Source organism: Dermacentor variabilis, chromosome 3, assembly GCF_050947875.1.
Source record: "Dermacentor variabilis isolate Ectoservices chromosome 3, ASM5094787v1, whole genome shotgun sequence".
NCBI classification, from domain to species: Eukaryota; Metazoa; Arthropoda; class Arachnida; order Ixodida; family Ixodidae; genus Dermacentor; species Dermacentor variabilis.
Genome location: NC_134570.1, coordinates 88949493 through 88970485, shown reverse-complemented (window position 1 = coordinate 88970485; position 20993 = coordinate 88949493). Strand labels below are relative to the sequence as shown.

The following is a 20993-nucleotide window of genomic DNA, read 5'->3' as shown; positions in this document are numbered from 1 at the left end:
GAAAACAGGCCTCACCAAGGCCCGCCAGTCTTCTTTAATAATAATCCATGGCTCCAGTGGTTGTCGAAAGTGCCTGCAAATTGTTTACCTGTAAATGAAATGAATAGAACTGTTTAGAATTGTGAAACTTCTTCGAAGTGGTTTAGCCTGCTTAAACCATATGGGTACAGTATCTGATGAACATTCACAATTACAATGATTTAAATCTATCCCGCGACACGTCATTCGCTCCAGGTAGTGGGCTATGTCGTACAACTTTACACACTCGTTCGAACAAGCTTTGCTGCGTGCTGTCCATACTGCTCATCGCTGCGGAAAGCGCACTCGCTACATAGGGGGATCTAATCCTTTAAGTTCACTAGTTACAGTTTACATGGCCGAACAAAACGATTCCAACACCTAATCAATTGTTTCCATCAGAACCTTAAAACACACACTGCTGCGTGGTACTGCGAGGATCCGTGTACGCCGTGTCTGCTGTAGCCAGCGTGTGCGCGAATCCTTGAACTTCCGTTCCTCAGCGCGCGCGTGAATCCGTGTGTATGTAGTACATACACACTTTTCTCGGCAGCTATGCAACGAGCGCGCGATCGCTTCTGTGAAGCGACGACGAGCTAGATTTCAAATCTCGGCTTTCAGCCGACGCTCGCTCGTACGCAGCCCTGACGCGTCCTTGAACCGTCCAGTCTTATCACTCTCTTCTCGTTTAAACACTTTAAATACTGCACTCAGTGTCGCATGTACCGCAGTGTCGCCACGCCTGTCTCGCTATCAGCCTCACGTCCATGACGCCGCTCCGTCAACATAAAAACTGGGATACATAGCGCAAGAATGACACAGGGACAAGCAGGAACACGGGACGAGCGCTCAACATTAGCACAGAGACTGAAACCGCTTGTCGGGATTCAAAACGTACTTCAACGAACTCTTACCTTTCAACGTACGATGACGACATCGTCCACCTTCTTCAGCTGCGGCTCCTGAATGAAACCGCTTGTGAGGTAGTTGTGTGCTTCGAGCGACTTTCTTGCTTTTAGTTGCCCATGTGTAACGTAGCTAGACGCGTGAACTAAATAATCATTGATGTCGGAGACTCTACCTTTGGCACAAGCTCGATATCAAAGCACAGCTCGTCCGTGCCCAGCAGCAGGGGGTCAACACCGCCGCAAAGCTTCACTTTTTCTAAGTAGCGCTTCTTTGCTGCTTCCTTTCAGCCTTGCGCATATGCGCTCAAACTAATTGCAGGTTCATCGCCCATGACTTCGCAGCGTCTTTGCGTTCGTGGAAGCTCTTGCGGTGACTGTTAGTACACACCAGGAATTTTTAACCCAAAGGGCATTCGCCGACGAAACCACAAACGGAGCACGGCGTCGTTGTCAGGCACACAGCTAACACACGGTGTTAGGATCGGCCTGCAGGGGTACTGCTCTGCAAAGCTATTTCAGCCCACTGCACGTGCTTCGATCGACCCGCGGTGGGGGTGCCCTACAGAGAACCAGCGAGGACAGCGCTAACCAACCATGAACTTCAGAGAACTGAGGACTACGGCAGCTCTGGAATTTAGAGGCGCCGGCTGGGGTCGGGCGTGACCACCTGGCTACGGGGACGCAATAGAATGGACATCACGACGGCCACGCTGCGGGGGTCAGCTCGGGGAATAAAAGGCACCTTTCCTGACACAAGCCCCGAGTTCTACGAAGTCCGTCTGACGTCGGCTCCGGACCGTGAACCTCGCGCAAAGAAGTGTGCGCGCGGAAGTGTGTGTGTGTAAACCGGCCCGCAGAGAGGCGGCTTGCTTACGATGACTAGACGAACGTTTTTGCCTCACCTAGGGATCTAGGGAACACGAAGAAAGCGGCTGTTGTCGGCTGCTAGTGGGTGCTCGTGTTCGTCGGTGCTCGTCGTCGTGCTCTGTGCTCGTCAATGTACTTGTGAGCTGCGTGCTCGTCAGTGTGTTTGGAGCTTCGTGCTCGTATGCTGTATGCTTCGTTGTGCGGGCTCCATTTGGGAGTCACGCTAGACTGTAAATGTATCACTTAATTGTTTAAAATGTAAATACTGTAAATAAACCCTGTTCACCTAGTTCCTCTCTACGACCTCCAACCCTTACAAATGGTGGCAGCGGCGAGATCGTCCGACAACTCCTATAACTGTATGCCAGCGGTGGGATCGTCCGACAAATCTTACAACGGTGACACGGACGTGATCCAAGTGGCCAAGATCATGGCGGACGTTGGTGCGGAGGGCGCTGCCATGGTTGCCCGCGCTACTCGCGGCATGGTGGTGACGTCATGTGAATACAACCTTCCAAAAGCACTGGAAGGTGGTTGGTGGAGAACGGTGGAATGCGGATGGAAGCATTAACCAGTTAGCAGTCAAGGTAAGCGAGATACATCTAGAGTATTGGTGGAAAAAAAAAAAACATCGACGAGATTAGTTGGATCGGCTCCGTTATAGACTTACGTAACTGTACAAAGTTTATAACTTTTAAGGAAGAGACAAAAGATTAGGAAGATTGATATTTATAAGCATGCATATAGGCTAGATGAATATTTGTCACCGCCCTGTTTCAAAGGGGGGGGGGGCAATAAATAATTATCATCATCACGTACGTGGGCTGTCTCTGCTCGGGGAAGCGGCGAACGTCGTATTACGCGCTTGATTTTTTTGCCGATGTGAACCATTGACCCGATATTGCAGGTGCTGTTAAATCGTACGTCACTGCAAAATAATACTTCAGTGACTCGCCGCACAGAGTATATGCGTTAGTGCGCTGTCAAAGCCGGGAATTTATATATGTGTTTCTTTCCACGACTGCTGCTTTGCCACCGCAATGGTCCAAATTACACGTCTGTTGCAGGCATTCATTTTTCGTGAGCGGGAGATTATAATTGAGTGAACTGTGGCATGACCAACGCAAGAGATGCCGTACTGTATGACGGAAAAGAGCGAGACGACGCAGACAGCCAGCGAAACATAGCAGATATGCGTACAGCAAACATATGTAGGTTCATGCTGACGCTGTTCCCTTCGTGTCTTTTAATTAAAACAAATAGCTTTCTTTGGCTCTTTCGGCCGTTTTCGTGGGTGGTTGGACTCTGCAAGGAAAACGCTCATTCGTTGGTTGCCCTGCTTGCGCCTCTTCGTTCATTCGTTCGTATTTTTGTTTGCTCGTCGTTAATTCATTCGCGCTGTTCACTTACATTGATCATCATTGTCAACGATTACTGCACAACGTTTTTCTTTTTTTCTCTTGCGACATTCGTAGTGCTCTACAATATCGTGTACCGCGCTTACATGTTTGCTTCCTATAACATCAAAGTAAATGCTAACAAGTTATTTGCGAATGCTCGCCGGTTCATGCGAAGTAAACTAGACCTGCTGGGAAATTATAGTGATAAAAGATCGTTTATTAGGGGGTCAAATTTTCATGTTTTCCCGCATTAAAGGCAATAGCTGTACTGATTTTCTTTTTCTGTTCTTGATTCACAAATAGAAATGAATTAGCTGTTTCGAAATACTTAAATTACACGATCATTGGCGATTTGCTAAAATTGGCAATCGTAGCCTAATGTGCTTACGATAGTCGCCAGAATTTGCCTTTTCTCTTCAGGCGCTTGCATCGCGATCGAAATTAGCGCAGCTTTCACGTAAGCGGAGCATCCTTACCCTTTTCGTGTATCTATAAACACCGAAATCGGTTTTGGATGCTTGGCAAACTATTGTGGCTATCTCTTGTAATTTATTTGAGATTTTAACAACACTTTTCAGAAGTTGTTTCATCATCATGAGCATCATCATGAGAGCACGACGGGCGTCATGGCGCTCACCAGGAAACAGCGGGATGTCGTGGTCGGGTGCTTCATTCAGGCGCACTCGCTTGCCACGGAAATGATTGCTTTATATGTGACTACCCGTTTGCATGTTTTTTCTCTCGTAAAGTCCCCGTTCGAATGCTAACCGCCGCGAATCTGTTGCTGTATTTAAATCGTTCTCGTTTAATACAAATTTTTTTTTTTATGGTGAAGCGATCCGATGCACCTTTAACGAACAGGTCACATTGATGAACAGCCTTTGAAGGTAGAAACGAGGCCGCTTCACGAATTATCCCGACTGATTGCGGAACGTCCAGTAGACCTCCAGTATATTCTATAGAACCTTTTACATATATTGTGTTACACCAATTGTGTGGATTCTTTTGTCTTCGATACTGCTGTCCAAACGATGCCATTTAAACCATACATACATTCGAAAATACAAACCCGTGCGGTTTAATTCATACTAGCTTTAATTAAAGTTTGAGCACGTTAACAGTGCTTCCACTCTTGGGAGCAACTGTGGACCTGAAAGCGCTTACCGTGAGTGTAAAAAACACGTTCGACTGTTTTTTTTTTAGCAGCACGTGGTTAAGATGAGAGAGAAAACATCTTTAATGAGCCTAAAGATGACTTGATTTGCAAGACTGGTTCCCTCTTCACGGTGGCATTGACTTGCAGGGATCGAGTTCGAACTACGTGGCCGTCAATTACAAGCGTAGCTGTAATTTTTCACTTCAAGACGGGCCACGTGACAATTTGTGCGCAGCCGCCTTAAGACCTCGCAAAGGGTTCCTACACAGCTAACTGCGTAAAATCATCACCACGTGCGCCGCGGTGAAGTCTGTACATGCACACACACACGTACCGAAGACCGAGGTGGTCCTGCCAGCCGTAGATGATGTGCGGTTGTCTGGTCACCCACAGTGCTAGGCAGAGGAAGAAGAGACCAGTCACAGTCATCTCGTTCAGCCTGCGTGAACGGCGACGCCCCCCGAAGAGAGCTGTCATCGGATACATTTATACGTGCACATTCTACGTTACTACGGGCTACTTATTGCTAGACAATTGACTGTAACGGTGTTTTGATAGCACGTCTATGCGAAGGCCGTTCGTACTTCAGTGAATACACTTTCTAACTCGCAAGCTCCGGTAAACAAGAGTGGCTGCTATAGCTGAAGAGGCCTGCCCTGGCGGCCGCGAGAGGCGGCACTTAAGACAGCGCACAGGGAAACGTGACCTATAGGGCCACAGAACATCTATGCTGTGTATATATGTGCAAGTAAGACTTGCGCTTCACAGGAAGAGGTAGACTTGAAATAATCCACAGTCATCGAAGAGACGTGCCATCGAAGCGTTGGTTCCATACAGATCTCTCCATGAGACAAGGGAACTTTGAGGTGGCTCCAGTCATTTTTACAGAAGCAATTGAGGGCACTTGTTTATAAGAGACATTAAAGGAAAGTATTAAGCCCAGTGTTATCGACTGATGATTCGTGTCTAGGAGTCTATCATCATTTTCTACATGCCTTTATATCACTTTGTTGTGTAGAAAATTACGACCGAAAGTCCCGCTGCTCCTCCTCAGTTTGAATCACCCGCCGTAATTTCACGTAATAATCCCCTATATACCCTTTTATATATATGTATATATATATATATATATATATATATATATATATATATATATATATATATATATATATATATATATATCTTACGCTGTGAATCAGCCAATGCTGATATCATCTGAGAGGTACCATACCCCAAAATAGGTGGCGCCTCCACGATTTACCATTTTCGTAATTTTCTCGCTTGCACAAGCTCTGTTCTCAATACGAATGGCAAATTCGTTATCGCAGAAGCATGATCTTCTAATCTAGCTCGACTGCATATTTTCCATTAGTGCACCTTTAAAACGCTGGCTCCAGGAACATCGCTCGGTCGATCGCTGTTGATCACTATATTGCGCATATCAAGGGACAACGAGCGTCCGCGCGATCGCCGCACCCTCGAATGGCTCACGCATTCTGCTGCCCTGAGTTTCTTTCGGCCACGTTTTATTTTGTATTACGAAACTGACGTTCTTGTTGTGCTTCGCAGCTGACTGCTCCTTCTGCATTTTGTTCTGTTCTGCTCTCTTTATTTCGCTTTACTCCTTTGCTTTGTTCCCCATCGGGACCGCGGGTCACTTCATGGTGTGACACAGTTTTCCTATTTTTCTTTTACATTTCTTGTTTTTCGATGTTTCCTTTACAGTCTAATTCATTTCTTATTTACATTCTAGTCGTTACACCAGCCCCTTCTTTTATTTCCTTTAGCGACAGTTCTTCCTCCTCCTATACGTAACGGCAGACAGAACGTACGTCATCTCTCCGAGTTGTTCAAGCTTGCTGCGGCAAACTTCCTTGGCGGCGGTGGAGTCCTCGGCCCCGTCTTCATCGCTGCGAAGTTCGAAAACGCACGAAGACGCAGCGCCGCCTCACGTACGGCTTCAATAACTCCTTGGATACACGCGCGCTATTACGCCTGACAAGGTGCGTTTGCCCTGTAGCCATGGTGTAACATTTTCAGAACGGGTTGGGAGTTGGACTCCAGTTTACGTGTCTCGTGGGTCTATGATAGTGACGCATCTATGGGAGTTATGGGGGTTAAGGCAGAATCACTGAAATTTCACGATTCTGTAAGGCTATAGGAGCTAACCGACTTCTCAACCCGTTATCGCGCAATCAGTAGGTCGAAAGCACCCTCCCGAATATGACTCGCGGCTGTTAGTAATGCGGGTTAAGTAAGCGCAGCAAAATATAATCCATTACAATGTTTGACTACTGACAACGTACCAGTGCCTTATAATACACAGCCGTTAACAAATGTACGCTTTACGTAAACGATTAGTCATTGTCATCGTGTAAGGTCACCTTGCAATGAAATATTATATAAGTGCCTCGAGTGCGAACGATAGATGTTTACGGTTGACGCTCGAGTCGTTACTGCAGCCGCAAAGCTTTAAAGGAGCAATCAACTCCGGCAGCTTGAGGTGACGCTCCCTTCTCTCCAATACTGTTACAAACGATTCCATGCTGAGAAAGATCAAATACAGGTGTCTGCATGTAAGGGGAGTAGGGTGTGGGTAAGGGGGGGAGGTGATTATAAGGGAGGGTAGATGTCGCGAAATCCACAGCGCCACTAAAGACGCTGTACCTATATATCGCGAGTGTCACTTACTACTTCCGCAGGAAAGTGTAGAACACGAACAACCAGCCGAAGACCAGAGTGACCAGTCCGAAGGCTGCATTCACGGCCACCCACCTGGTCTGGCTAATCCCGTAGTTGTACTGGCTGCATTGAGAAGCAACGCCGCGCACCAATATTACACGAACCGGTGAGCAGCACCACTCTCTCTTTTGATAGCGAGCCTTAAATGCCAATCTATAAGGAAGCGATTGTGCAATAGACTGATTTCACCACGTTCAGGCGCATGCGCAGCGGCCCTGCTGACGTCACGAGGGCAGTGTTCCTGGCTGCTTTACTGCTGTTAGAGCGGCTAGCCGCCCTACCATGCACTGTTCTTAGATTCCAAGTGACATTGAGGGCAATTCCGCGGACAATGCCGTTGTGGACTTTTTGTGGGCTTGTGCCTTTAGGCAGTTATGGAGAGGTGCATCAGCTCAACCCCGTTCGTATTGTAGAAATTCTTTATTCTCACTTTCTGACACAGTTGCTGTCACTGTGGAAGAACGGTTGCTCTTCAGCCCGCTAGGCAGTGTACAACTACCGGCATGGTTGGCGACAGTTGAGGGCCATGTGAAATGTGTCCTGAAGTTAGCCTATCGATATAAGCGATTAACTTTACGAACAAACGATGTTTCTGATGCTGACACGAAGCTCTGTTTTCGAAAGAGTGTCTGAAGGTTCGAATGGAGGGAAATTCACCCGCGTTTGAACGAACTTCGTTATAGGAAAACAACCTGAGGCTAAGTTATCCTCATTTCTGCAGTTCTTTCCGAGATTTGTATAGTTCCTTATTTTGCGGCCTTGCAACAGCTTCGGACAACAGTTCAACTTTTCGATCATGGCGTGACAAATCGCGCAAACATCTAAAGAAGGGGGAATGGTGGAGGGGGCACAATAACGATTATACTTGCCTGTTCGGCAAGCTCTCGTCACTTTGCAGTGTCGTTGCTTCGTCTGCAGACTACGATACGTGTTCGCATAGTTTACACGTTGCCCGGATCGTTGGCGACGTTTACACACGCTGTTCTTCTAAAATGCCGGATTTTTGCATCAATCTTTTTTTTCTCTTGCACAAAACGACAAGGCACGCGGCGATATCGAACGTCTCCGCCTGCTCACAAAGACAAGCGTGAGGGTGCAGGCCTCGTGCAGTGGATATTATATATATACGCACTCCAGCAGGAGGGCCTCGAGGATGAAGCAGGGCCGGTTCGCCAGCAGAACGGCCGTCCCACTGACGGCGGCGTAGCTCAGGGCCAGCATGAACGCCTTGCGGAGGATGGCGCAGTGCCTGCAAGCGAGCGAATGTCCACAGCACTGAGTTTGCTGCTCACGCGTCGACTGCGACTTCACAACGGGCGCCATGCGCACGCGGAGACGTGTGCGATTGCATTTATTATTATTATTATTGTTGTTATTATTATTATTATTATTATTATTGCTGTAAGACGTTTCGCGATATGTTGTATTTTTGTTTTCGTTTTTGTTTTAGAGATGATGCCGACCAGTAATGAGTCGCGTAATTGCTTAAGAGATGTAAAGTGTTTCGCCTCCATAACAAGTAAGAAAAGTTGATCCGTAAAAGACGGCTTTCCAACTGCCAATCTTATCATTATTTTTAGTACGTCATTCATTTCTCTATACTTTTTGCACACCTAACAGATAATCTCGGGTCTCGGAAGGCGCAAGATAACTCAGCGGTACAGGTTAGGATGACCATTTTTGCAATAGGTGCAGAATAAGCTTGTATTCTTATTAGCGGTGCAAAATTGGAGGCATGCACATACAAAAAGAAGAAACGAAATAGAGGGGATTAGCTAGCGCCGGACGTCGGCCGAGTTTATTGCGCTTTTGCAAATGTGCACATTGCACATGAGCGAGGGTGAAAACCCCCCATAATAATTTGTATAGGGGATATCGATGTCCTACAACTAATTCTGTACCAAGAAACGACTATAGAATTGCACGTGTGCTAAACTTTCGATCAAGCCTATATATAGCGTGTCCTAGATTATGTTAGCCAAGCTGTTAAATAAAAGGAAGAAAAGAAGAATAAAAGAAAGAAAGAAAGAAAGAAAGAGAGAGAGAGAGAGAGAGAGAGAGAGAGAGAGAGAGAGAGAGAGAGAAAGAGAGAGAGAGACATGCAAAGAAAGAAGAAGCTCAGCAAAGTTCGAAACAGGCATCCGAACCATCAAGCAAATGTAGTCATGGTTTAATTCACCTTAATTCACCTGAACACCAAAGTTCGTGGGTTCCACTCTCACCAAAGGCCGAGGGTCCGAGTGCGTTAATTATCTCTATCTTATTTAACTGTGACTAATTCGTAATGCAATCGTAATCCTATCGGATTTAAACCTTCCTTATCATGTTCGCTATCGAACATGATAAGCGAATGTTCGATAAGGTTTATAACTATAGTGATGAGGGTTGATAAGGGTTTTTACTGGTCGGATCAAGTCCTGTAGTATTTATAACGACAGCGGGCTGTGTGGAGATGAGCAAGTGGCACAATGCTTACGCATACTTACACAACTACCAGAGCAGTTTCTGCGTGAATTTTTTTTTAGTTGAACACCTTGGCTGGAATTAGCTGGGACACACCGTATACTGCACCTGTCTACTTGTATACAGCGCACAATAAATCGGCAGGGACTGACGCCACACAGCGCACAATAAATCGTGCGCTGTGTTCAAGTAGATATGCATAACCAACTGGCCCACCAGTTCGTCCAGGAACTGTTGTTTACAGCGAAGCTGTTTATGGCGTTTGTGCGTGCGTGCGTGCGTGCGTGCGTGCGTGTGTGTGTGTGTGTGTGTGTGTGTTTGTGTGTGTGTGTGTGTGCCACGAGAAAAAAACACACAAAACGTGTGTGCCACGAGAAAAAGGGTGATTTAAAAAGAAAGAATCAATGTGAGAAAAAAAAAGAAGTTCTGTCGCAACAGAGCAATAGGTCAAGCGCATAAATTTCTGCCTTGCAATAGTGCACGTAACGCTACGTTCATTTGTGCACAGCAAGCGTGCGCCGCATGTCACCTGACGCAACTTGCATCGAAGGCATTCAAGCCGCTTTATAGTTTTGCGCAACCATCCAAGGGGGTCGCGGCAAATGTGCGTGTAATCACTGCTCAACGAAATGTATTTATGCGCTAAATTATGCGATGTATAGGATACACTGAGCGACATAAACTGGCTGGACAAAAAGCATTACACAAGTGCTTACGTCTGCTCTTCGTGCAGCACGTGATCGTAGTCGGCTGGAAAGAAAAATGCAATAATTTCAGCGCGCTCAGTGACGTGTACGTATGCGAATGCAATCGAGATTTAAACTTCGTTATCAAGATGGGACAGTAAACTTTTGTTTCGTTCAAATTTCCAAATTTCGCACATGCTCAATCAGCCGAGTTGAATTGACTCGTTTCCCCTTCCCGCTTGGGGGAAGGCTGAGAAAAGCAGCTTGAGAAGCCCGTCAACCCCTAGAGTGCGTGGCCATAGTCGGCAAACAGGAAAAAAAAATCTGGATATTCACGAGAAATAAACTGGTACATGAGCAACAACGCAGAGGTATTAAAATGACATAGAAAAAGGTACAGCAGCATTGAATAGATCAGAAATAGAAGAATGAATCTCCCATTAAAATGCTAACACAACAAAACATAAGCGCTTATACGAAAGGCCTTACACAAGACATGGCAACTGAATTGCATACTGATGATATATGTACATTGCAACAAACTAATATGGTGCAAAAACCGTAAGCAAACTGATTTCATAGAATGAAATGAATACGTATCTAAGACGCGTCCGGCACGACATGAATTAGTTCTGCGAGAAGTGTTCCATACATCCACGTGCACATTATAAGGTTTGTTTAGCAGACGTGGTATTGTGCTATTTATACTTTCAGCTCCGTAGGTGGGCATTTCGGAACGTGGCAAAGCTGTGAGTTCCTGCTGTTATACATGCGTACATTGGTATGAAAATGCGCCAGAATGCACAGGCTATTGATATTAGCTCGTATTTCTCTCCTGTAACTATCGATAAGCCTAGCTCGATAAATGTCACTAATTTTATTAAAATTGTGCTTATCGAACAGCTCATTTGCGTGGGTGAAAATACTTTCATTTTAGATATTGCGTTTTAATAGCTTCTTCTGTAACACGAAACATTTTTGCAAGTTAGTAGCAGTGGTTGTTCCCATACAAGCTGGAATAATTTACGTATGACAAAAACCATATAATTATACAATGAAGCCTTGAGTTTAATTGGAAGGAGGTGTCGATGCCGGGCTATTACTCCTTTTATAGAAAATAGCTTAGTTACAGCTGCATTTACATGGCTATTCCAACTCTGCCGACTCGATAAAATGTCTACCTAAGAGTCGTACGATTTCTACGAAGTAAATGTTTTCCGAGTCATAATAGGAATCAGACGACATTGAAACTTGTTTACTTTTAGCCGTGAACATTAATTCTTTGGTTTTAGACACATTAATCTTCAGTTGATTTACAGCTGCCCAATAGTGCCAACCTTTCAGCGCAGAACTTGCTTCTTCATTCGTGTCGCCTACCATATCTGATCAAAATAACAAAGTTACATCACCTGCATATATACATACCATATTTTGCATTCGTAGAAGTGTTAAGCATTTCCTTTATGAAAGCGTAAAGGGGAGAGTACCAGAAATACTGCCCTGTGGGACGTCCGCTGTTATTTGTTTAACGGAGGATTTATGATTATTTATGCTGACAAAATGAAGGCAGTATTCAAGGTATGACGACAGAAGTCAAAGCACTGGACCCCGGAAACCATACGTGTCAAGTATTAGCAAAAGCCGTTTATGAGTGATAGAGTTAAAAGGTCAATTGGGAAAAATCCATCAGTATAGCATAGCTTTGATATCCTCAAATCACCGTACAGTCTATTATTTTAACTCAAGGAACACAAATATTGTCAATTTTTTAAAAACTAAACTGTGCTTTGGTCATTATGTTGTGGGTCTCACAAAATTTAATGATGCCAATGTGAATTACCTTTTCTAGAACTTTAGAAAATGTAGATAGTACGGGAACTGGTCTGTAATTTGACAGACTTTTTCTCGTATCGTCCTTTCTGTACAGCACAGAAACGAGCTATTTGCACACGGTGAGGGAACACGCCTGAGCATTCATTAAAAGAGCGTGCGACCACTGGGGTTACTATGTCCAATACGTGCTTTATTAGTCTATTCTGAAAATCATGCACCCGCATCGCAGCTCTTGCTGTTTCTAGTTTCACAAACAACGCGAACACCTTGGAACACGTTAATGGGCTCATAAACATTGAGTCCAGATTGCTAAAAGGTTAGCAACATCGCTTCACGTAGCAACATCTGCTGTGTCTTCATATATATGTTTTCGTAGAGTTAAATTACTCAATGCTAAAATAGAAACAAGAAAAATAAATAAAGAAAGAAACTACAACAGGCTTTGACAACCACTGCTCAGGCTGTAATTTTCCAAAAGCTTGCACCGAATTGTGAAGAAATGAGATGGTAAAACACATAGACGTACGTTGAGTAACCGAGTCGTTAATTTCCGCAAAGGACACATTTGTCGTATTGACCGCCGTTGACTTTAGTATGCTGACACGCGCCCTTGTTTATTTTTTCCGGTCACTGGCTAACTAATGCAAAAAGTTGTCGCCCGGCGCAGGACGCCCGCCTGCCTGTATCAAAACATTCTCGATCGTTCTCGCCGATTCCATCTGTGGCCTACGTTGTCGCGGGGACTCGCGTAATCAGATTGCATCCGGGATGCGTATAGCGTTGCACTTTCCGCAAGGCTCGCGAGCAACAGCAATTACGCTGTAATCTTCGACTAGTCGTGCATAAATAGCGGACGCGCTTGACCCGCAGTTGACACTTTCGACGACCTCCGGCAGTGCTCGCTTTTGGTTTGCACCGAGTGTCGCTGGTTTTCCCCGGCATGTACGAGTTCGCCAAATGAATTGCTGCATTCTTCACTCACAGTTTTTCTACTGTCTGATTCATCAGTTGCGTATACCTTAACCGTCTATTATCCCAGTCCAGTACAGGGTGGCGGATCAACATCAAGCCGTGAACGAATCGACGAAAAGGGCAACCCAACCATCTCATAATCTTGTAGGTTTTACTCTTCATTTTTTTTTTGCGCTGATCGTCGTCGTGACGTCAAAATGTTACAAATGCAGTTGCGCATGCTGCCACTAAAACCCCATATATATGAGTGTGACGCGTCTGAAAATAAATCTGTTGGAGGTTGGCGCCTGTATTCGTCAGTTTTCACTCTGTCCTTGTCTTGCGTTGTGCTCTAGATGCAGTAATGGAACACATGCCCAAACTTACGTTATTTCACACTGGAGCGCTTTGGAGAGTGGCAAAACTACTCTGCAGAAACCATCGACGACGATTGTCAATGTAAGAGAATATAGCCACGCGCTTCTAGAAGGCTGTTCGCTTTAATAAATGAATGATGCGTTTACAGGCACACATTTGTTGTAGTCAGGATATTTAGGCAGCCTTGTTTCATCGCGTAATTCCGCAGAGAACAGGGCGCACATTAAAATCCTGACGCTGGGCTATTATTACTCAAGGCGACCGGCAAGTGGAAAAGAACACTTACGAAAGTACGAAAGGAAAGCTTCGTGAATTCAGCTCTAGAACCATTAGCAGAATATCTGTAGCGGTGGTATACGCATTGGCAGGACAGTCATGCTCTTGTAAACGGGCTATCGTAGTTGGCGCTCGGCTATGAACGTGCCCCGCAACTAAGTTGCCCGAGAGAACGTGCCATTTACATTGCTGCCTTTGCAGCGGTGAAACAGCGACTACTGTTATGATTGGGGGCTCAATCCCATCGCTCGTAACCCGTTGTCAAGATTGGAGTCCGGCATGAATTCGAAGGTAGCTGGCCCATGCCGTCGTCCACCTTATCCACGCTGAGGACGTTGATGAAGGGAAGGACTGCTTCTCATCGAGAACGAGGAATAAGGGTTTATTTACAGTATTTACATGCTGTTCATCAGTCTAGCATGACTGCGAGAGAAAGTACGTCAGTCTAACACGACTGCTTGAGAGAGTGTTTCAGTCTAACATGACTGCTTAAGATAGTGTATCGAGCATCCGCACAACAGCGGCTTATAAGCACTCCGTCCCCCCTTGATTCCAAGGGGACGGATTCCAAACGTTCGTCCAGTCTTTGTAAACACGCCGCCTCTCCCGCGCGCGCGCACATACACACACACACACACACACACACACACACACACACACACACACACACACACACACACACACACACACACACACACACACACACACACACACACACACACACACACACACGCACGCACGCACGCACGCACGCACGCACGCACGCACGCACGCACGCACACACACACACACACACACACACACACACACACACACACACACACACAGGTGCACGGTGGGGAGTCGACGTCAGAGGGGCTTCGTAGAACTCTAGCTTGGTCGGCGCGTGGGAAGGAGCCTTGAACTGCGTTCCCGCGGCAACTTCCCCGTTCATAGCAGAACAGGGCGCGTTGGGGAGTTTGGTAACAATAGTTGGCCCGCCGAACTCATTCAGTCACAATGGCGACGAGGCTAGAGCGTAACGGTGGCGGTTTCAGCAGAAAGCCTGCTTCGTCAAACGCATCCTAACTGAAGCGACGGAGAGCGGAGGACGCGCGTATTGTTCCCGACACAAAGTCGACTTAGTCACGCCGTGGCTAGAGGTTGGTGGCGGTGCTCCAGGAAAAGATGATGCCCGCGGTCGCAACTGGTTGGCAAAACTTGCACTGCAGCTGGCCGTTCCTAACACTACCATGAAAAACGAGCAAAATGGGTGTGGTTCAAAACCCGACGTCTATGACGTGTATCAGGCTCGAGCAATCGCTTCCACTGCAGCAAAAAAGAAAGAAAGCATAGCCTTCAAGATCTCGGAACAACGTTCATTTGGGCTAGATTGTGCATACCTAAATTAGGAAGGAACAGCGCCAACTAAGACAATCACGAGAGGGAGCACGACACAGGATGGGGCTGTTGTCCTGTGTCGTTTTCCCTCTCGTGATCGTCTTAGTTGGCGCTGTTCCTTCCCACTTCAAGATCTGCATCTGTTTACTCAGAGGGTGCCACCATAGGGGAGGGGGGGGGTAACTAGACCAAAGAAGGCTTTAAAGAGTGGTACCGACGGTCGCCAAAAGGCGCGCTGTGCATAGAGGGCTCGCGCCGATCGTTACCGTAGGGCGCGATGTCCTGCCCCTCGAGTGCCGCGCGGGCCTCCTGTTCTGCTCCGGCCGCGGCCGCGGCCTGCTGCTGCTTGAGCCTGGCCTCCTCGTTGGCCTTGTTGAGCTTGACGACGCGCACGCGCACCTTGCTGGCATACACCTCGGCCACCAGGGTGTCCACGAGCGAGATCATGATGGCCGTCACCGCGGCGTCGGTCACGAACATGGCGAACAGGAACACGAGCCACATGTACACCAGCAGGAGCCATCGCACGCTGGTGCCCACCGCGAGCAACAGGTACAGCGCCATTCGCCGGTTCAGCTTGGACGTCTGCAGCAGGATGGAGATGAACAGGCCCGACAGCGCCCGGATGATGTCGTCCTGCGAAGTGCAGGTTTGTCACGTGGCTGTCAGTATTCAACGAGGTGCAATATGCTCGGGGAAGCTGTAAATATGTGGAGACAGCGTGCAGCCTGCCAATGGAACTAAATATAACTAGAAGTCACTTGGCGGGTAAGAAAGCACGCATACGAGACTGTCGGAGCGTCACGGCCATGGCAAGGGAAACAACGTTTGAGTTTTGCTTGTATTTTGTCATTTAATGTTTTTGCTGGGGCAGTCACGTAACATTTCTTACTTTAAGCTACGACCAGTGATGTTTTCCTTGCGACGGGCCATTACATTTGTTTACGGCATACAATTAGTGAACCAGCAGCTTTTCATTTTTCCCCCTACATTTTTCCCCCTACGTCCTAGCTTTTTTCGGCAATCATCTATATAGCGATCTTGGAAAGCTCCATTCCGTAAACCAGTCTTCTGATTAAGCTATTTAAAGGGAATCTTTTTTTACGAACCATAGCGGGCTTTCGTGCCTGACAGTAGCTGCCGCCTGCTGCTGCTGCTGCACTCTTATAAATGTACACCCTTTGAGGTGCATATCCAAGGTCGATTCAAATAGGTCGCGAAGCTTCGGGCGAAAAGCGGTTCAGTGCAGATTGTCACCGACATCAGCATGGGGGGTTACGGGAGCAGCGATTGAAGCGCGACTATGTTTGGAGGGAACAAACATTGGGAAAGAAAAACGCGTTTTTTAATTCAAGCGAGACACAGTTAGATTCATTCAACGAAAATAAAATTCCTAGTCAATTTTATATATTCGTGACGAGTTAAGAAAATACAAGTTTAATTTTACTATTATTAAATGCATTTCTTTTCAGCGCCCATCGCTACAGGGGGCGTTGACGCCACTATCACTCGCAATGCAATGCGCGTCTTGAAATGGGCAGAAAGGCGCACTCCTAAAGTTCACCTGTTGAAATACGCCCCCCTCACAGTTTGTGCTTTCTTGTTTGTCGAAGTTTGTCTGAATTTGGTGACGCGGGTAGCTTCATCGCTTCTTAATCTGTTCAGTTAAAAGGAGTGGGTTATGACCGCCAGATAATTGTGTAGTTGTTTTCGTGCGACTGCGCTGGCCGACAGGCTTGGCATCCGACAATAGGATCAGCACTCTACACCTAAAGCTTTCGTCGGCCTCCAAAGAAAGTATGTTCTGTGCAGGGATGCGATTTCGAGAACCGTACGGCTGGCCTGTTCCTGCATCGCTTTCCACGCTGAAAGCTCGAAACGGCCATCAAGTCGAATGGCGGGGCATTTGAATATATAGCTCCAAAGGAAGGACCACAAAACAAATTTCGCGCCTTCGAAAACAAAATGATGTCACTTCTGCTTTTAACGGACATCGCGTCACATTATTTTTTCTTCCGCCGGAAGTGTTCCCACCACATACAGATGGCGCTAAGCCCCATGAACCACCAATGGACCGCCATGTTTTGAACGTATGGGCTCCTATGGAAGCTTCGCTACCAGGTATATATTTACCTTGGCATATCTGCCACACAACAATAATCGTCATCTGCCTTGCTTGCGTTTCCTTTCTTGAAAACGCAGTGCTCGCTACTTTCCTGTCCGTCGTGCTGATAACGCGCAAGCCGTTCGTGACTTGGAAGTACCGGGCTCGCAGCGTTAAAGAAAGGAGATGGGGACAAGACAGATGACGATTACTGTTGTGTGGAAAGATACGACCCAAAGGGTGTAATTTTGCTTAAGAGTGTGCTGCTCGTGCTTCCTCGTCGAATAGTTCGCACTCGACTGTAGGACGACGGCACAATCTCGGACCAATGACACTACTTCGCCTGCACACTCTAAAAAACGTTTACACCCTTTGGGGTGTATATTTGACACAACAATAATCGTCATCTGCCTTGCTTGCGTTTCCTTTATTGAAAACACCGCGCCTGCTACTTTCCTGTCGGCAATGCTCTGTCATGCTGACAACGCGCATGCTGTTCGTTACTGGGAAGTAGCGGGCTCGCAGCGTTAACGAAAGGAAATGCGGACAAGACAGATGACGATTATTGTTGTGTGGCAAGATAAGACTCAAAGGGTGTGAACTTTTCTTAGAGTGCAGCATTGGAACGTAGAGGAAGGAAGCCGGCCTGCGCATGCGGGTCGTTGGCCGCTGGTGGAGAGGGCGAGGGGGCATCGACGCGGATAGCCGCGATGAGAAGGGAGAGAGGGCACCAGAGGAGATGACTTCACTTTGCACATGCGTTGCACAGCCTGGCAACCATGTGGACGGTCGCATTTGCGCCTCCAAGGGGAGCTCGCTTGACCCAAACAAATTGCTCAGGAAGCCATCTCGTCTCTTTCAATCCCCACAACGCTGGTTGCGTTCAAACGTGCATTGCATTGCAGAGCTCCTCGTTCGGGGCATCCTTGAGCCAGACGAGAAGGCGCGCGTGAACACTGCATCGTAAGCTTCGCTGTATATAGCTTCCAGCAGGGCACGTTAGATCTGATGAATTTTTTTTACGTAGGGCAGCATCTTAACCAGTTGGTCGGCAATCAGGCTTTATAGATGTTGAGAGGCTATTCATGTTGTTTTATAATTAAAATTAGTGACGTGTTTAAAAAGAATCATTTAATTGTACCTGATATTTAGAGAGCCTTTTTGCACCAGTCAGTACAGGACTCCTACCTGATTTATGCGTCTGCGTTTTGACTACTCAATTCAGTACTTACTATTCGATTCGTATGCAAAAAGCTTGTTATTCGCCCACCTCTAATATATATGCTTTATGCGCTGAATCCGTGCCACGTCTAGAGCAACTCAAAAGCCAGTGAATTTTTCAGCGGACAGATGAACTGCGCTTTGCGTTCTGTAATGACAGGTAAGGACGACAGGGCTGCAAATGAGCCGTAAGAAGAAAAAAAAAAACAGCTTTGCCGCTACTCTTCCTTTTGCGTTGCAGTTCGTCACAGACACAACGTCAACACTTCGTTGTATCTGTTTCTTGTCCGCTGTGCTCCGTCTTGCCGCTATATTTTTGAAAAATAAACCACGCATCAACTAGCCCTAGAGTACAATCATGAAATGTCACACTTAACAAAGGAGCCAATTTCGCGATTAATGGACGGCAAGAACAAGCTGTCGTCGAATAAATTGCGCTGCTGCCAAGACGCTGTCAGCGAAGATATTTAGTACTTATTTGAATGCGTGTCTTCAGAGCTTGATTTGCTGATTGACAGGACTTTGACATCCCACTGCCGTAAGGGAGAGCTCCTGATTTGTTTTGCCCACTGGGCCACTTAGGCTGGAAGTACGGGAATGTTTCTGCATCGCCCCCAGCACGCGGGTTCTGTGGCTGGCAATCGAACCCATGGCCTCATGACCAGCAGAAGAAACGTTTCAACTACCGATTCCCCTTGGCGGGTGAATTCCAGGTTTTACAAAACCCAAGGACGCGCAAAAACGCGTACATAACACGGTAAGCTTTATTGATGCCCACATTTTATAGAAGACTGGTGCTTCTTATATTAAATATACTAGTAGCAGGCGCGCTGGTGCGGAAGTTTGCTTGTTTGTCGCTATGTCCCAAGGTACCATCGAGTTTGTAAAAAAATTTACAAGGTGTATGCGCTTCTTAATAATTTCGGCTCCAGTTATCGCGCTGTGCGTGCTGCGACGTATGAAACGTGGAGCCGCAGTTACGTATATCTTCCGCCCGTAAATTTCCCTCTTGTTGATGTCAATTTATGCTTCCGAGAAAAAATATAACAAGAAAAGTCGGAAGGATACAACCGTGTAATTTAGGTAAGTTAGCCTACCGCTGCTCGAAAACTATCGTAATGCCCGCACGTCATACAGGTATGTAACTATAACGCCTTAGTTTGTAAAGGCCGGGATGCACACGCCCGCTCACGTTCATGTATCTCATGGCGACCTCCTTGGCCGGGATGAGGTTGGAGAGCGGGAACACCACCAGGGGAACGAACGAGGCCACGTGATAGGGGATGGGCTCGAGTGTCCAGAGCACCACGATGCCGCCCACGGCGAGGCTGCACTGCAGCAGCCGGTCCTTGGCGATGAAGACGCCGACGAGCATGGCGACGAAGACGAGGTAGCCGACGATGATCTTGTACTTGCGCAGCGCGTCCGAGATGAGCATCGAGCGGCTCGTGCTGGACGCGTGCGAGGCCTCCATGCCGGATATCACGGGCTCGGCTGCACTGCATATGCATCGTCGCCATATCCGAGTTGTAATTAGCGTGTCGCCGCGTATACACCGGGAAGAGCCTGCGTGCTTCGCAGGTTGCCTGGTCAATTGAAAGTTCAGTTTTATTTTCGGAAATCTGAAGTATACGTTTTAATGAAGAAACAATTACAGAAGGAGGTCTCAGTCAGAAGACTGAATGCGAAGCCTCCTGTTATTACGTGCATAAAAGAAAATTAACTAGTACAATGGACAGCATCAGGTTATTCAGAGCAGCCAACATCATTCTATGTAGTACAACTTTCAGTGAATACCAAGCATCGTTGCAAACAAACATAATTATGTAAAATACACTGTATAACCTACAAATATAGATACACAATAAACACAAGGTTTCAAACAGATAAAATTATTTAAGATACGCTATAAAGTCTAGAAATATAGCTATACAATAAACACAACATTGCAAACAAATAGAATTATGAAAACTTATCCATCTATTCAACAAATATAAAAGCAAATTATACTTAATGTTAATCAACGGGACCCTCTTTTATACCAGCAGGCAATGAACACACCTGTACATGTAAATCAAGAACAAAATTTCTCAAGCTAAAGCATGTTGATATTGCAGAAAGCTGGGTGAGTTGGTTACTGGCACTGCGAAACGTGGTTACAGCGCTATAAGGAAGAGCGTGGCCTCCGAGATTGCGCGTGCACCTTTGGTCGCCATCTGGGAGGCCTTGTGAAGACGCAACACGAATATTGAAATGTGCAGTACGGGCGTCCTGCGCATTTAGCGACCGTATGCTCTTCGCGAATCGGTTACTGGCATTATGAGACATATGGTAATACCGTTGTAACAATATTACATGATGCTACTAAACAAATCGCGCAGCACCCACCGCAGTATAGCTTAGCTCAAATTTATAGAGTACGAGCGCTCAGACGAAGTACACTAAATAGAGTGACACATACCCTGCGCGAAGTATCGCTTAGTGCAGTATTTCTCAAACTGTGGGTCGCGAGCATTTTTCTGGGGTCATGGAGGATCCAACTATGTACATTCTGTTCTGCTTGCGGGTACAGAGAGAAATTTTCAGTCTTGGTGCCCATACTCTTTCAGC

The 20993-nt window shown here is 46.6% G+C and overlaps 1 protein-coding gene across 1 annotated transcript; it reads right to left on the bottom strand.

The window, feature by feature from the left end:
* Positions 1-84: 84 nt before the first annotated feature.
* On the bottom strand, positions 85-19857 carry LOC142574606 (Na(+)/citrate cotransporter-like). Its single transcript, XM_075683650.1, has 8 exons — positions 19576-19857; positions 15325-15694; positions 10271-10304; positions 8224-8340; positions 7041-7154; positions 6182-6259; positions 4684-4788; positions 85-88 (listed from the first exon to the last, which is right to left on the bottom strand). The coding sequence occupies exons 1-8, from the start codon at positions 19855-19857 to the stop codon at positions 85-87; spliced, it is 1104 nt and encodes a 367-aa protein (XP_075539765.1).
* Positions 19858-20993: the final 1136 nt, after the last annotated feature.

Coding starts and splice junctions, on each gene's coding strand:
- LOC142574606 (XM_075683650.1), bottom strand. CDS start 19,857: ATGGAGGCCTCGCACGCGTCCAGCACGAGCCGCTCGATGCTCATCTCG. Junction 7,155..8,223: donor CTCGAGGCCCTCCTGCTGGA/GTGCGTATATAT, acceptor TTCTCAATGCAG/CCAGTACAACTACGGGATTA. Junction 4,789..6,181: donor GAACAACTCGGAGAGATGAC/GTACGTTCTGTC, acceptor CCGTTCACGCAG/GCTGAACGAGATGACTGTGA.